Below are 15,825 nucleotides of genomic sequence, written 5' to 3'. Positions count from 1 at the left end.
ACTCTTGAACAACACAGGGGTTGGGGTGTCAACCTCCTGTGCAATCAAAACTTTGAGTATAACTTTCGATTCCCCAAAAACTTCACTACAAATTGACTACTGTTGACCAGAAGTCTTAACAGTTGGTTAACATGTATTTTGTACGTTAGATTTATTATATATTGTATTCTTTCAATAAAGTAGGCTAAAGAAAATATTAAGAGGGGCACCTGGGTGGCTCAGTTGGTTAAGTGTCTGACTTTAGCTCAGGGCACGATCTCATAGTTCATGGATTCGAGCCCCGCATCGGGCATTCTGCGGTCAGTGCGGAACCCACTTTGGATCCTCTTTCTCCCTCTCTCTGCCTCTCCCTTGCTCGTGCACGTGCGCACTCTCTCTCTCTCTCTCTCTCTCTCTCTCAAAAATCAATAAGCACTAAAAAAAAAGAAAATATTAAGAAAATCATAAAGGAAATACGTTTAGAGTACTGTACTGCATTTTTCGAAAAAGCCACATATAAGTGCAGTTCAAACCCATGTTGTTCAAGAGTCAACCATATACACTTGTTAAGACTCATCAAACTGAACACTAAAGACCTGAGCATTTTATTTTATAAATCATCACCCTCTCACCCCTGTTCTCCCACCTCCATTTTCTTCCTTCCCCTCTCCCTCTGTCTCTTAAGAATACCTGGGGAAATTCTGAAGAACAAGAAAGATGAGCGATATAGCTGACCCTCCGATGGGGGATATTCCCCATTCAATATCCACTTACCCCTTCCTCCTTACCCCCATTTTGTTTGAGGTATCAATCTGCCCCGTGAGAAATTCTCCCCTCCCACACTTTCTTGCAGCTAGGGGTGAGGTCACCTGCCCAATTCTGGCCAATGAGAAGTATGTAGAAGTCTACAGGGTGGGACTCCCTGAAAACCTACTGCTTTCACAGACTCAAACACATGCTTTGGTTAGTATCGCTTTCTTTTCTTTCTTCCTGGAGTACAGCTGCTCAAATGAACTAAGGAGATTGTGCTACTCACTGATACAACCCTGTTTTACCCCAAGCTAGAGGAGCTCTTGGCAAGTCACGACTAACACTTCGCAAGTCAAAACGTTTAGGCATCGAAATGAAAAAAGCAATTCCGACTGGAAGTCAAGAATGATCTACGCATTGCTGTGCTAAAGTATACCTAAGAATTTAGTATGTAAGTGATATTTCAAATCAATGGAGGATACAGACCATCAACGGACAGTGTAGGAACAAAAACTGCTAACTTATAACATACAAAATTATAAAGATAGATGAATGCTCTAAGCAATAGAAGCCAAAACCATACAAGTGCTAAAAGAAAAGGCAGTGATTGAAAACGGTCTCATAAAACGTTACCCAAAAGCCCCAAGCCATAAAGTTAGACTTGGGACCATAAAGATTGATTCAGAATTTCTGCATCATGAAATGTACGGTACAAGCTAAACTTAAAGACAAGCAATAGTTTGAGAGAAAATAATGGAACACATACGTAGGCAAAGGACTACTACCATACATATGACAAGTTCTTACAGACCAATAAAAACATAAATGAAACAAAAATCCAAAAACCCAGTTAGGAAAATATAAGGAGAAAGGCGTCATGTAAAAAAATATCAGAGATAGTGAAGAACTAAAAATGCTCAGTCTTAGGACGCCAGGGTGGCTCAGGCGGTTGAACGTCTGGCTTCGCCTCAGGCCATGATCTCACAGTTTGTGAGTTCGAGCCCCGTGTCAGGCTCTGTGCTAATAGCACAGGGCCTGCTTCGGATCCTCTCTCTCCCTCTCTCTGCCCCTTCCCCGCTTGCTCTCTCTCTCTCTCTCAAAAATAAACATAAAAATTTTTTTTAATAAAAATACTCAGTCTTACTAGTGAGTATAATAAAAGTTTTTTAAATAAAATAAAAATTTTTAAGAGGTATTATCCACCTGCCAGCTGACAGACAATTTAAGAGACTGAGAATATTCTGTATTTAGCATCTCTTTTACCATGAGAACAGAAACGGACACAACCTCTTTCGAGGACCACTTTGCAAAGGCTTCTCCCCTGAAATCCATCTCACTGGGAAACTGAACCGCACACGCAAAGATGTGTATCGCAGCCCCGTTTTAATAGCAAAATCATAGCTACCCAAATAATGAACAGAAGAACAGTCACATAAACTAAAACCACACTGTGGAATACTGTTCAGCCATTACAACAACAACAAAAAAAATGGAGACAAAAACTTATATGTACAGTATATTCAGATTAGACTAACGAGTTGGGGAAAAGTACTGACTTTTGCCCTTTAACAAATTAACCATTAGGGGGCACCTGGCTGGCTCAAACAGTATGTCATTCTTGATCTCAGGGTTGTGAGTTTGAGCTCCACGTTGGGTGTAGAGACTACTTAAAAACAAAATCTTGGGGGTGGGGGGGGGAATCTGGGTGGCTCAGTCAGTTAAGCATCCGAATCTTGGTATCAGCTCAGCTCATGATCTCACATTTTGTGAGATCAAGCCTCGCATCAGGCTCTGCACTGACACAGTGGAGCCTGCTTGGGATTCCTTCCTTCCCCCTCTCTCTCTGCCACCCTCCTTAACCCCACGTGCACACACTCGCTCGCTTGCGCACGCTCTCTCTCAAAATAAATAAGCATTAGGGGCGCCTGGGTGGCGCAGTCGGTTAAGCGTCCGACTTTAGCCAGGCCACGATCTCGCGCTCCGTGAGTTCGAGCCCCGCGTCAGGCTCTGGGCTGATGGCTCGGAGCCTGGAGCCTGTTTCCGATTCTGTGTCTCCCTCTCTCTCTGCTCCTCCCCCGTTCATGCTCTGTCTCTCTCTGTCCCAAAAATTAAAAAAAAAAAAAAAAGTTGAAAAAAATAAATAAGCATTAAAAAAATAACAAAAAAAAAAAATTAAAAAAAAATCTTAGGGGCACATGAGTGGCTCCGTTGGTTAAGCGCCTGGCTCTTGATTTTGGCTCAGGTCACGATCTCATGGTTTGTGGGACCGAGCCCCACACTGGGCTCCACGTAGATGGCATGGAGCCTTTCTCGCCCTCTCTCTCTCTGCTCCTCCACGTCCCCCCTCAAAAATAAATAAACAAAACATCAATAATAATAATAATGTTTAAAAAATTAAAAAAATCTTAAAAACATAATCATTAAAAAAAAAATAGTATTCTAGATTTGAAATCATTGTTTTTCATAGATATTTTCCAAAATTTAAATTGTTGCTTTTTTGAAAACATGAGGAGAGGGTTGCAGAAAATCCACGATTTACGGGACCTTCCTGATGGGCAAGTTGGGCAGCTAATTTATCCTCACCAGAATATTCCAATTCTAAAGTGACACATCTTCTCTGAGGATGGAAAGCAGCAGCCCCCACCTTCAAATATTCAGATCAATCTCTCAAGCGCTGCTCTCTGGGCACGGCTGCAAAGATGCAATCCGTGTGCTGGAAAGGCCTAGGCCCTTGGGAAAATGCCGCCTCTCCAGGAAGGTGATCCTGTGACCCACCTGCACCTCAAGGGAGACATTTTTGGATTTGGTTGAAATCAGATTAACTCCTGTAATTTTTACAACAGGATTTCAGACTTACAGCCCCTGGCCTGGTATCTAAAACAGACAGACCACTCAAATCCAGTGAAACAGAACAGCAGAATGTTGAGACCTCATCAGGAAGTGCAACCCTGAGCATCGGCATTCAGTTCCTCGTCACTTTGCCGCCTGAGAAATGGGTCTAGCAGGCACGTGGCTAAGGCAGACACGGTCATTCCCCGCACCTTTCTTCTCGCGGGGGGAGACAAACGTTCAACACTACGCCTACACCGCAGCTGGACTGACCACCGCCAAGGACACACACAGAGAACACGGAAGGGGCTGGGCCCGGTCTGCAGGTGTCAGGGGCCTCCTGGTGGGGCCGCATCTGAGATGAGCCAGAGGGCTTGGCTTCTTCTTTCACTCACTGGCCTCACCCACATCCAATCTGTCAACACATCCCATCACCTCCTCCTTCAAAACGTACCCAGAATCTGGTCGATTCTCAGCCCTTCCAGTGCTACCATCCTGACCCAAGACAGCAGCACCTCTGTCTTGGAATATTCCATCAGCCTATTAACTGATCTCCCTGCTTCCGTCCTTGCTCCCTACAGGCTGCTCTCAACAGAGAAGCTAGAGTGATCCCATTAAAACCCAAGTCAGGTCACCTCGTTCTTCGGTTCAAAATTCTCCATCGGACACCACCACAAGTCCCTAAGACCCCTTCAGCCCTCCTCCTTCTCCCTCATGCTGGCCTGGTCCTTCCTGGAACAAGTCAGGCCTGCTCCCTCCATGGGGCTTCCTACCCTCCCTGCTCTCTGCCTGGGACACCGTTTCCAGAGACATCCACAGGGCTCCCTCCCTCACCTCCTACAAGTCTGTCCCCACCATTGTCCTTCTCAGGGGGCCATCTCAGGGGAAACTCTAAGCTCTACTCAGAGATACCAGCCTAGAGGGGCATCTAAAGGACAGGAAAAAAAAAAAAAAAACCCTCAGGTCCTAAGGAAAAACACCCTGAGGACATAGCAGAAATAACTGACCAAGCAAGGTGGAAAGCAGAGATCGGGGTCGAGAGAGGCCGCGCTGCTCACGCATAAGGCGGCGCGGCACCAGGGCGGAAACGCAGGGTGCCACCGCGGCGATGGTGACAGACATGGATGAGAAGAGGTGATCACTAGAGACGAGGCGTTCCAGAAAACGAGTGCCCTGTGCGTAGCCTGGGTCCTCCACAAGCACCGTGAAGCCGACTCGGCTGATGGCAAGAAGGTCGAGACAGACAGGAGGACTGTGGGCCAGGCACCCAAGACGTCCACGGATCAGGTGAATAACCAGGAGAAAACAGTAATGAGGAGGAAGAGAGGGTGCTGCACCTGGGGACCATGGATCTCAAAGAAACGGGGAGTTGGGGGGGGTCAAAGAACAAGGACACAAATCTTGCACCCCCGATCCTGAAATCTCATACCCCGGGGTATGAGAAAACAGAGGCACCATCTGAGAGGACTTCAAAAAAGGATATCCCCGGGGAAGGACCAGCGTCAAAGCAAAGAGAGGGAAGAGATGGCTAAGGAGAGGCTGAGGAAAGAGACGAGGCTGGCGATTAAGGAGTGGGAATTTCCCAGGACACAGGGAGGGTCTGGGGAGAGGGGGTCAGGGGTAAACAACAGAGGGAACTGCCTTGGGCGGGCAGCACAGGACGGAGAAGACAAGGAGAGGGGAGATGGGTAGTGGCGAGAGTTAGCGGTCACAGTAAGCGCTGGAAAAATACCTGCGGAATCCCATGGAATTTTTAAGCATAAGCCCAGAATGTCCGCTCAGAAGAGTTCTCACTGTAGGACCGCAGGACTGAGAGCACAGGCCCATGCTGATGGTCACGGCACTGACGATGACAACTGGGACAGTGCTGATAATAACCACCAGTCTTCGACCCCTGCCATGTGCCAGGCACTGTGGGGAGCGCGCCACATTTAATCCTGCCGACAGCCGTCTGACACTGTTCACATCACTACTATCCCCGGGAGGGCTCTGAAAGGAAGGAGGGAACAACCTGCAAGAGAAGTAACAGAACCGCACGAGTCCTGGGAAGCTAACTGGCTCCCGTGTTAAATTAGGGCTGTTATGGCCGTAACCTGAGGCGGGGGGAACCAGCCTGATCCACAGGGATGACATATTCAGTAACTTCAACCAAACAGTGTTCGGAATGGAGGGAAATCAAAACCAGTAGTAACAATTTATTGAAGGCTTCACGCTGTGCCAGATCCTGTGCTAACTGCCTCGTGTCTGTGATCTCATTGAATCCTTACATCCCGAAGGTGGGTTACCATTGTTATCCCCCCACTTCAAAACTCAGACGACAGACAGCCCACGGTTCATGCAAGGAATCCCTATTTAATAACGTGATCTTTTGACAAGATTGAAGGGTTTAACACGTTACGGTGAAGATATCACGGAACTTGAAGGAGAGAGACCTACAACATGTCTTAAAACACTAACTTACGGATTCTCACAATCTTTTTGCATGTTTTTTTCACATGAGGGAAAGGCCAGTGCAAAAGAAGCTTCAATGAAATGCGCCCAGATGGCAAACACGCCCAGGCTTTATCGCCCAGGACCTATCCCAGCAGATTCTGCTTCCGTGAGTCTAGAGTAGGACGTGAGCATCTGTGGTTTCTTTCTTTCTTAATTTCTTTTTTAACATTTATTTATTTTTTGAGAGAAAGAGATAGAGCATGAGCAGGAGAGGGGCAGAAAGAGAGGGAGACACAGCATCAGAAGCAGAGCCCGATCAAGAAACTTGATGCAGAATGGTTTAGTGGCAGAGCTAGGATCAGCTTGACAGAGCCTGGCCCCAAGGTCCATGTTTTAAAGCACTATGCTTAGTCTCCAAGAACCTACAAAAAGTGCGAGCCTTAACCCAAAACCTTGGCATTCCCCACCTACATTCCCTAGTGGCCCCAGCTTCAAGGGCATTCTACCCATTCCTTTAACAGTTCGCACTCCCCTGCTCTGCCCCAACACCCTCCTATATCCCCGTTTTGCATTCAGCCTTGTGATCTCAGCTTCAACATTATTGCCTAAATTACAAACTCGAATGGCATGCCGTATTTCTCAGCACTCAACACAAAACCGTAATTATGTATTTCACAGGGAATTATTTGCTTCCTGTCTTTTCCGACGAGGTGGTGCTGCCGTCAGACGCCACGTCAGTCCTATTCATCATGTGTTCCCAATAACTGAATACCCACCAACCATTCAAAAAAGAAGGCTTTGGCACAACAGATACGCTCAATAATTTCTGTGGAACGAATGAATAAAGTACACTCGAGCCTCGTGCTTCCAGGTGTGTGATACATGTCTGTGTTCACGATACTGCCCTCACTACACCCCCAAGTATGTAGACCCCTGTGGCATACAGGCAAGAGCTCTGGAAAATGCTGGCTCTGCACAGCAACATTATGGGGCCCCGGCAGTCCATTCCCCCCCCGCCTCCCCCCCCATTTCGACTGGCCTGAGTTTCAGGGGCACGATGGGGATCGTAACAACCCCCAATGAAAAGTAACCTATTAAAGAGGAAGAACTTGCACTTCTCCTAACTCCTCAAGACTAGAATTATTTGCTTCACTGTCTGTGAAGTCTGTCTCCCAGCAAGACTTGAGCCTCACGAAGGCCACAAGACCCCGTTCGGCTGGTTTAGGGCCGGATTCCCAGTCCCGCTCTCCCCAGGCCTGACACACGGCAGAAGTGAGACAATTACCAGTTAAATAAATGAACCGCTGCTCTGTGCACTTCACAGGTGTGAAACCAGGGTCGCCGGAAATTGACGGGTACCTTCTGGCGCACCAGGATGTTCCCGATACGCTGGGATCACAGGCCCGCCTCCCACCTAGGCCCCAGCCCCCCAGGGACGCCGGCCCCTAAGCCCGAGCCCGGCAGGCACCTCTTGCATATAGAAGCATCTTCGCAAGTGCAGCGCACGCCCTCGTCGTCTGGGTCTGTCGAGGAGGAAGAAGAGGCTGTGAAAGAGGGCCTCCTCAGGCTAGCGGCCATGGGCGTGGAGGTTCCGGGGTGCCGTGCCCACCGGGGACATGGAAGCGGGCTCCACAAATGCCCTGGAAAGGAGTGAGCCTCTGAGAACACCGGAGAGAGGGGCTGGGCTCCAGCGGTCTCAGCCGGTGCGGCTCAGTGACGCCGCCCACCTCAGCTGCCCCAGCAACCTTCCCGCTCATTGGCGCCTCTGCCCAGACGCTCATTGGACAATTTCTCCGCCCCCTTGGCCCGCGGAAGGGCTCATTGGATAGCTCTATTGGCCCCGCCCACACCACCGCAAGTCCGCTGAGTAGGGGGAAGGAAACAAGTGGACGCAAAACGAGAGCACCGCAATGCTTTCTGGGAATTGTGGTCGTGGGTGCGCTGGGAGTGCATTGGGTATTCATTTGTTTACTTACTTATTTACTTATTTATTCATTTATTCATTGTGTGTGTGTGTGTGTGTGTGTGTGTGTGTGTGTGTGTGTGTGTTTATTTATGAACGAGAGAGAGAAGACAAGTGGGAAGGTCACGGGAAGGAGAGAGAATCTGCAACAAGCTGTATGCGCAGCGCAGAGCCTGACGCTAGGCTCCATCTCGCCACCGTGAGATCATGACCGCAACTGACATCAGGAGGCGGTCGCTTAACCCACTAAGCCACCCAGGTACCCCAGGCTTTGGGTTTCTTATTGCTGGTCAGAAAATTTTATAACTGTGATTCACGCAGGGCGGGAGAACTAGCAGGATGCTCAGCTTTGGGTCGAAGGGCAGAGAGTCCAGCTGGAGGAAACAAGTGTTCATGTTGCAGTTAGTCGGGGCTCAGTCTCATTCGACAATTGAACAAATGTTCACCGAGTGCTAACTCTGCGCCAGGAGCTGTGCTAAGTAAGGGCTTTGCGCACATAATCGCCTTTCAAATGTGGAGGAAGGAATGTGTGGGAAATTGGTACAATGGAAAACTATGTTGCAGTGTAAATGCACCAGAGCTGCCAGTTACAAGGGTCAATGGCTGAATCTAAGGACATAATATTCAGTGAAAGAAGGGATGTAACACTTTTATAAAGTCCAAACCAAGCAAAACGGATGTTAAGAGATACATATATATATATATATATATATGATAAAACACTCTACAGAAAAATAAAGGAATGGCGGGGGGAGGGAGGGAGACAGGAATCACCACACTTGTGACCTTTAGAGAGTGGAGAGGATACAACACTGGAAGGGAAGGGTTACTTAGGCCCTTCAATAATTTCTCAAGTTGGGGTGGTTCACCTGTGTTTCATTATTACACTTACCGAAGACATTCGTTACATATATTTTATACTGGCCTTCTAAAACATTTTCTAGGTAAGCAGTGTGTTTGTAGTTTGTTTGTAAGTAGTGTGTTTGTATGAGAGACAGCACAAGCAGGGGTGGGGCGGAGAGAAGGGGGACACAGAATCCAAGGAAGGCTCCAGGCTCCGAGCCGTCAGCACAGAGCCCACCGCCAGCTAAAACTCAGGCACTGCGAGATCACGAACCGCCGCCCAGTCCCACCGGTGCGCGGCCTAGCCGGGGCGGGAGTCGGGACCGCGGCGGCGCCGGGAGCGGGACTCGGTGCGCTCGGCGAAGCGGCCAGGGCTGGGGGGCGGGGGCCAGGCGGCGCGCGGCGCCCGAGCCTGGCGCTCCTCTGCCAGCCCGGCCCCGCGCGGTCCCCGGCGGGCGACGCCAATGGAAGTGACGCGGCGAGGGCGGGGCTCCGGCCCGGCCCTGGAGCAGCAGCCGCCGCCGCAGACGCCGCCGCCGCAGACGCCGCCGCCGCAGACGCCGCCGCCGCAGACGCCGCTCAGCCGCCGTAGCAGCCGCAACCGCCGACGCCGCTCAGTCCCCGCAGCAGCCGCAGTAGCAGCCGCAGCCAGCGCAGCCGCCGCCGCCGCCGCCGCCACAGACGCCGCTCAGCCGCCGCAGCAGCCGCAGCCGCCGCCGCCGCTCAGTCCCCGCAGCAGCCGCAGTAGCAGCCGCAGCCGGCGCAGCAGCATCAGCCGCCGCACCCGCCGCAGTAGCAGTCGCCGCCGCCGCCGCCGCCGCAGTACAGCCGCACCGCAGCCGCAGTCGCAGCCGGCGCAGCCGCCGCCTCCGCTCAGCCGCCGCCTCCGCTCAGCCGCCGCCTCCGCTCAGCCGCCACCGCAGCCGCAGTAGCAGTCGCAGCCGCCGCAGCAGCCGCAGTAGCAACCACAGCCTGCGCAGCCAGAGCCGCCGCCGCAGCCGCAGGAGGCGCAGCAGCAGCCGCCGCCGCGGCCTCGGCCTGGAAGCGATGTAGCCGCGCCAGGCCCGAGCCCCGCGGGCCGCAGCTGCCGCTGCTCTTGAACCGCACGAAGCAGCTCGCCAACCAGACCGTGGGCAGGTGAGTGAGCCGTACCGGGCCGGCCGGGAGCGCGCGTGTCGGGGACCGGGGGTCGGGGTCGTGGCCCGGGCCGGGGCGGGCCCGCTGCCCCGCGGGGCCCCGCGCTCCGGCCCGGCCGCCCGCCCGCTCCGCGCCGGGTCCTCTGCGGGCCAGGGACGAGGGCTGTGCGACGCAGCGGCCAGGCGGCCAGCTCGGGGCCGCCGCCCGAGTCCCCGGGCACAGCGGGGCGGGCCGGCCTCCCGGGACGCCCCCCGCGCGGGTCCCCGCCGCCCATTGTCCCGGCCCCGCTGAGCGTCGTCCTCTGGGGTCTGGACCCAAGCTTTCCCCGGGCCTCCCCCCCTCTCCCGGGGCTTGGCCTTGGGCAGAAACTCGGCTAACTGGTGTGCCCGAGGCCGGGCGGGCGCGGTGCTCTGGGGGGCGGCATTCTCAGCCTTTCCGGGTCGCCCGGCCGCTGCCGACCGACCGTCCACCTCCAAGTGCCTGATGGCAGTAAATAAGGAAGGGGCGATCAGAGCCCATCGGAGCCGCTTCGGGAGACTCAGGACTCCCTTGGAGGGACTTTGGAGGGTGTGCCGTCTCCCAACCGTGGCCCCTATGGACCCGACTGCTCAAGTTCTTGACCTGTAGACATTTGGAAGCGGGAGGAAAGAATTGTGGAAAGGCCTTGGGCAAATGGAAAAACAAAAAGAGGGGGGGCTTTCCAAACAGCTTTTCTCACTTTGGATTGGGGAGCAAATTCTTCTCCAGGTTTCTCTGGTATGGCTTTAATGCTTGACAGAAACGGTGGATGATGAAATGACAGAAGAGACCAGAGTTTGTAGTGGTTTTGAGAGCCTCTGGAGGTTGATTATGGTGTGCTGTGTCATCTGGGGTAAATCTTTCAAGGTCTTTCAGGGCAGTGAGCTGTCCTGTCCCCGCTGACTGTTTCTTCCGAGAAGGGGTATGAAAGTGTGACTGTTTCATCGCTTTTTCTTCTTTGTTTTCCACAGTTGAGTAAAAGGGGGCGTTTGGTTTGGCCAGAGCACGTGGGGACACTTCTTTTCTGTGTGTGTCTGAAAATACTTTTACTTACCCTGGAGCTTTCTATATTTGCTTTTTACAGTTTTGTTCCCCCCGCCCCCAACTTTTTGCTTAGTTTTGTTCAATTTCGTTGCTACCCCCAGCCTGTTATCTCCGTGTGCACTTATCCTGTTTCCAGAGTGGATCCCTGTCCCTACAGCCTAGCGGTGCCTACTTTTCTGTCATTTGTAGGAAAATGATAGAAATAACGAGTGCCAAGGGGAAGGCAGACGGAATAGTCGTGGGGTCCAAAGCTTCAAGCAGGCATCTGTGAATGAGTTACAAAATAGCTCCTTAGAAGTTTTGTGTCTCCACCCCCCCCCACCCCCTTGGCATTCCCAGTAACATGCATTGGTGAAACCAGTATTTAGTGACTATCAAGACACATCTGTCACATTGTCGTTCTGGTGCAAGATAACCGGGGTGTTCTTACCAGCAGGAGGCAGGAAGTGTGGTCTTTTCTAGTCCTGCTAAAAGGAAAGAAAGAGCTTTTTGGAAATCCCTGACGCAGAGAATCCGGTAGCTGTGGATGGCAGTTGGCGTGGAGGGTGTGGAGGAAGGGGTGCACCAAGGTGAGGAACTTGCGCATTTGGTTGTGAGGTCGATGAGTCCAGGAGGACAGGCATCTGGGGACCTAACAGAGTTGACTACGCGGGTGAGGCTCTGGAAGGGAGTGTCTCTTTGGATGTCAGCTTCTGCCAAGATGGAAGCTCTCCCTGGAGGCCTGAATGTTCTCCTGGATAGTAGCCTTTAGGTAAGTCAGGGTTGCAAACTCCAAGCCTCAGGGGGCCGGGCTAATAAGAAGAAAACAAGAGCGACTTCGACCGGGTGAGGGCCGTGGGGGACCCGACGGCGCCTGTCTTACCAAAGGGCCGCGTGAGACTATGGGCCCGCTGTCGGGCCCGACCTTTGGAGTTGTTGAGAAAGGCCTAAATCCTTCTGGATTTTCATGAAGATGAGGTGGCATTTAATGCCAATTGAAAACGACCACCAGGGCCCTGAGTGGGACTAAACAAAACACATCTGTGGCCAGATTCGGTCTGTGGGTCACCAGTGGGCAGTTGCTTGTGTAAAAGGTTGGGGAGGTGAAGATTCCTGTGATGATTTTTCTCTTTTTCCTCCTGCGCCCCACCCTCCCATTACTACCTTCTCAGTTCTCGGATGTGTCGACGAGCTCGTCCTTTCCTTTACAGAAACGTTTCAGAGATCCGAGAGTAGCCATCATCACTACTTCTCTCCTGGTTTGATTTACCAAGCGCTGTACCGAACCACCTGGCCTGGTCTCACCTACTGGTGCTTGTTATCATTTCTGGCTTAGAGAGAGGAAAAATGACCTGCCGTTGTCTGCCCAGCCAGCGAGTGGCCGAGGCAGGACTTGGGGCCCGGGGTGTGACGCTGGACCCCGTGTGTTTCCGACTGTAGACACTGGGCCGGCTGCCCGCCAGGGAAGGGTTCCTTTGGATGAAATGTCTTTGGTGCTTGCTGACTTGCTGGGCTAGATGCTTTTGAGTCAAGTCTCTCGCTGCCTTCTCCACGGCAAGTCCCAGAGGTGATGTTATTTATTCCTGGTTTAATGATGAGGAAGTGAGGACCCAAAGAGGTCATCGGGCTAGTTAATAAGAGCGCTGCCGTTCATCAGAAACCAGGGTTCTGCCTGCAAAGCAGGGAGAAGTCCTTACTTCACCCAGGCAACTCTTTCTTTAAGAAACCCCGTGTTAGAATTCTGTGTGACGACGCTTCCACAGAATCCTGGAAGCTGAGAGTTGGATGTTGCTCTAGTCCAGGGGCTCCCGCCAGGGATGGCCCCCTGGGGGACATTTGGCAATGGCCGGAGACGTTTTTGTTTTTGTCCTGACTTGGCTCAGGCGTGGGGTGCTCCTGGCATCTGGCGACACAGGCCGGGGCTGCTGCTGACCAGCCTACACCGCCCAGGACAGCCTCGCCGCACAGAATTATCTGGTCCCAAATGTCAAGAGTGGTGAGGTTGGGAAAGCCTGGTCGACTCCTTTGAGATTCTGGGTATGTGAATCGTGAAAACTCAAGATGGGTGATGTTTGCCTGCAGGGTGAAGATGTGTTCTGTTTGGTCTGTTTCTTACGTGTGGAAGTCTTGATGACAATCATTGGGCCATACTGAACACTTGGGAGTTCTCACATGGAAACCTGGACTTCCAGGTTCTTCTCAAATCTTGCAAGACCTCGCAAAGCCTGGCATCGCGGCATCGCGCCCTTGTGCGAGTACACGTCGTCGTAGCTGCAGCTGCGTAGGTGCTGTCCCGTCTGGGTGGGGCATCGACCGTCCAGTGTGCCTGGGTCCCTACCTGGCTTTTCCTGCTGTGGTTCGTTCCTTGCGGACCCCTCCCTGCTCACGGGTCTCTAACGACCTTCTCCAGGAGCAGCAGAGTCTCTACCTTGCGAGGTAGCCCGTTCAGTTAGGGGCAACGTGAATCCAAGGCATCTCTGCCCGTGAGTCCCAGGGGAGTCCTCTGGTGCCAAGACGCATCTGTCTCCCTTCCGCGAGACGGCCCTTTCTGTGTTCGGCGTTGCAAACCGTGTCCTCGCTCTATCAGCGGTAACATTCTCCCCCCCCCCCCACCTATTCCACGCCCTGACTTCCTCTGCCTTTTCCAGAGGAGGTGGCTGTGCTTGGTTCGCTTCAGTCTGAGTGGATCCCGTCCAGCCTCTGCATAGAGCAGAGGAGGAGAGGAATGTGTTCTCCCCACGACCTCTGAATCCGAGCATCCGTGGCGTGGTCATCCACTGTATTACCTACTGTGAAATCAAACAGGGTTGTTTATAGGTGAGTGAAGAAAGCCCACGGTTCACTGAACCAAGATGAACCCTAAACAGATGTGCTCACGTGTGGCCTTATGGCGTTGGTTTTACACGTGAAGGCAGCATGTTATTCCAAGAGGAAACAATGTCTGTGGTCGTGGTTCCCAGTGTGTCGGCGGCAGCCCCCTGCCCCTGAGATTGGACATGGGTATATGGTGTAGGGTCCCAGAGTCAGTATGCACACCAGGCAGTCTTGTCGGACTGGAGATGTTTGGCCTTTATGATTCTGTTTCTGTTCCTCAAATGTAGGCAGATGCCATCGTAATCAATCCAAGTATAGATCCACGTACAAATATTATTACACTCCTACCTGCCGTGTGTGTCTATTGTCTTAAATGTGGATGTCAAAAGTAAAGCAGGCCCCCGGTCCTTTTTCCAAAACCCTAGGGGCCAGATGAGTTTTGGAATTCAGACGTTTCCAGGTTTTATTTCTTTTTTATTAATTTCTTTTTTTTTTTTACGTTTATTGATTTTTGAGACAGAGAGAGACTGAGCATGGACGGGGAGGGTCAGAGAGAGGGAGACACAGAACCCGAAACGGGCTCCAGGCTCTGAGCCGTCAGCACAGGGCCCGTCGCCGGGCTCGAACTCGCGGGACCGCGAGATCGTGACCCGAGCCGAAGTGGGACGCCCAACCGACTGAGCCAGCCAGGTGCCCCATAAGTAGCCACTGTTTTCCGTTATAGTTCTATCCGTATAAACCCTGCTACCCTTAAAACACCTGGGATCCCAACAGATTTAAAGACGGTAAATCGTTTGCTGTTTCTTCTAGATTTGGCTAATAGGTTCTGTTCAGCGCCGATTTCAATGTCCTCTCGGCCAGCTTTCCCTTGACCTTGAAGGGGACATGTTTTACCTTGTTATGCACAGGGCACCCAAACCCTTCTGCTATCACATGTCATCTTTGCAGGCGGGACCTTAACTTACCGGGAGCACAGGTATGACCTCGCATGTCTGACATCCTACCGTGAGGACATTTGTTGGACACGTTTGTTGAGGACGTACAAGTCTCAAATCTTTCCGTATTTTGGGGGTTCTGGAGGCAACATATTCCTTGTTGATAAATTTTACTTCAGCCCATTTATGCTGTTACTTGTAAACCAGACCACACTGAGCGGGCCTCCACCCAAACAAAGCGGTTGGAGAATACTCTCCTCCCATAGAGACAAATGTACGTGTATGTCTTCCTTTGGCCACAGCCTCCAAGCCCACCAATGTCCACCCTGGTCAGAAGTAACCACTGTTTTGGGGTGCCTTGGTGGCTCGGTCAGTGTAAGCATCTGACTTTGGCTCAGGTTGTGGTCTCGTGCCTTGTGATCTTGTGGCTCGTGACCTCTCAGCTCTTGAGTCCAAGCCCCGCCTCTGTCAGCGCAGAACCTGCTTCAGGTCCTCTTTCTCCCTCTCTGTCTCTCTCTCTCTCTCTGCCCCTCCCCCATTTTCACTCTCAAACAAGAAAAATAAACATAAAAAAATTATTGCAGACAAAAGAAGTAGCCACTGTTTTTTTTTTTTTTCAGTGTTGAATTGATTGTATTCTTGCTTATAAACTTTCTATAGACAATGTAGCGTTCTTTTGTACCCCTGGACAAACCACTCTCACTGCTCCATTGTTGGTCCGCCACTAGAGAGAATAATTGGTAAGTACTTCACATAGAATGTGGCATGGTGTTTAATTTTGAAAACACTTAGATAACACTGATGTTAAAGTTTTTTTTCAATATATGAAATTTATTTTCAAATTGGTTTCCCGACAACACCCAGTGCTCATCCCAAAAGGTGCCCTCCTCAATACCCATCACCCACCCTCCCCTCCCTCCCATCCCCCATCAACCCTCAGTTTGTTCTCAGTTTTTAAGAGTCTTTTATGCTTTGGCTCTCTCCCACTCTAACCTCTTTTTTTTTTCCTTCCCCTCCCCCATGGGTATCTGTTAAGTTTCTCAGGATCCACATAAGAGTGAAACCATATGGTATCTGTCTTTCTCTGTATGGCTTATTTCA

At 51.6% G+C, this 15,825-nt stretch overlaps 1 protein-coding gene across 1 annotated transcript in view; it reads right to left on the bottom strand.

Annotated features, from left to right (window-relative positions):
• Positions 1–7,605, bottom strand: part of LOC147573020 (leucine carboxyl methyltransferase 1-like) — a 44,564-nt gene extending 36,959 nt beyond the window's left edge. The window contains exon 1 of the mRNA XM_086692480.1: positions 7,460–7,605. Within this exon, the coding sequence (XP_086548606.1) occupies positions 7,460–7,569 (110 nt within the window). The 5' untranslated portion in view covers positions 7,570–7,605. The remainder of the gene's footprint in view (positions 1–7,459) is intronic.
• Positions 7,606–15,825: the final 8,220 nt, after the last annotated feature.

This window comes from Puma concolor, chromosome E3 (assembly GCF_028749965.1).
Source record: "Puma concolor isolate L17-30 chromosome E3, mPumCon1.1.hap2, whole genome shotgun sequence".
Lineage (NCBI taxonomy): Eukaryota > Metazoa > Chordata > Mammalia > Carnivora > Felidae > Puma > Puma concolor.
This window is presented reverse-complemented; position numbering and strand designations above follow the sequence as displayed.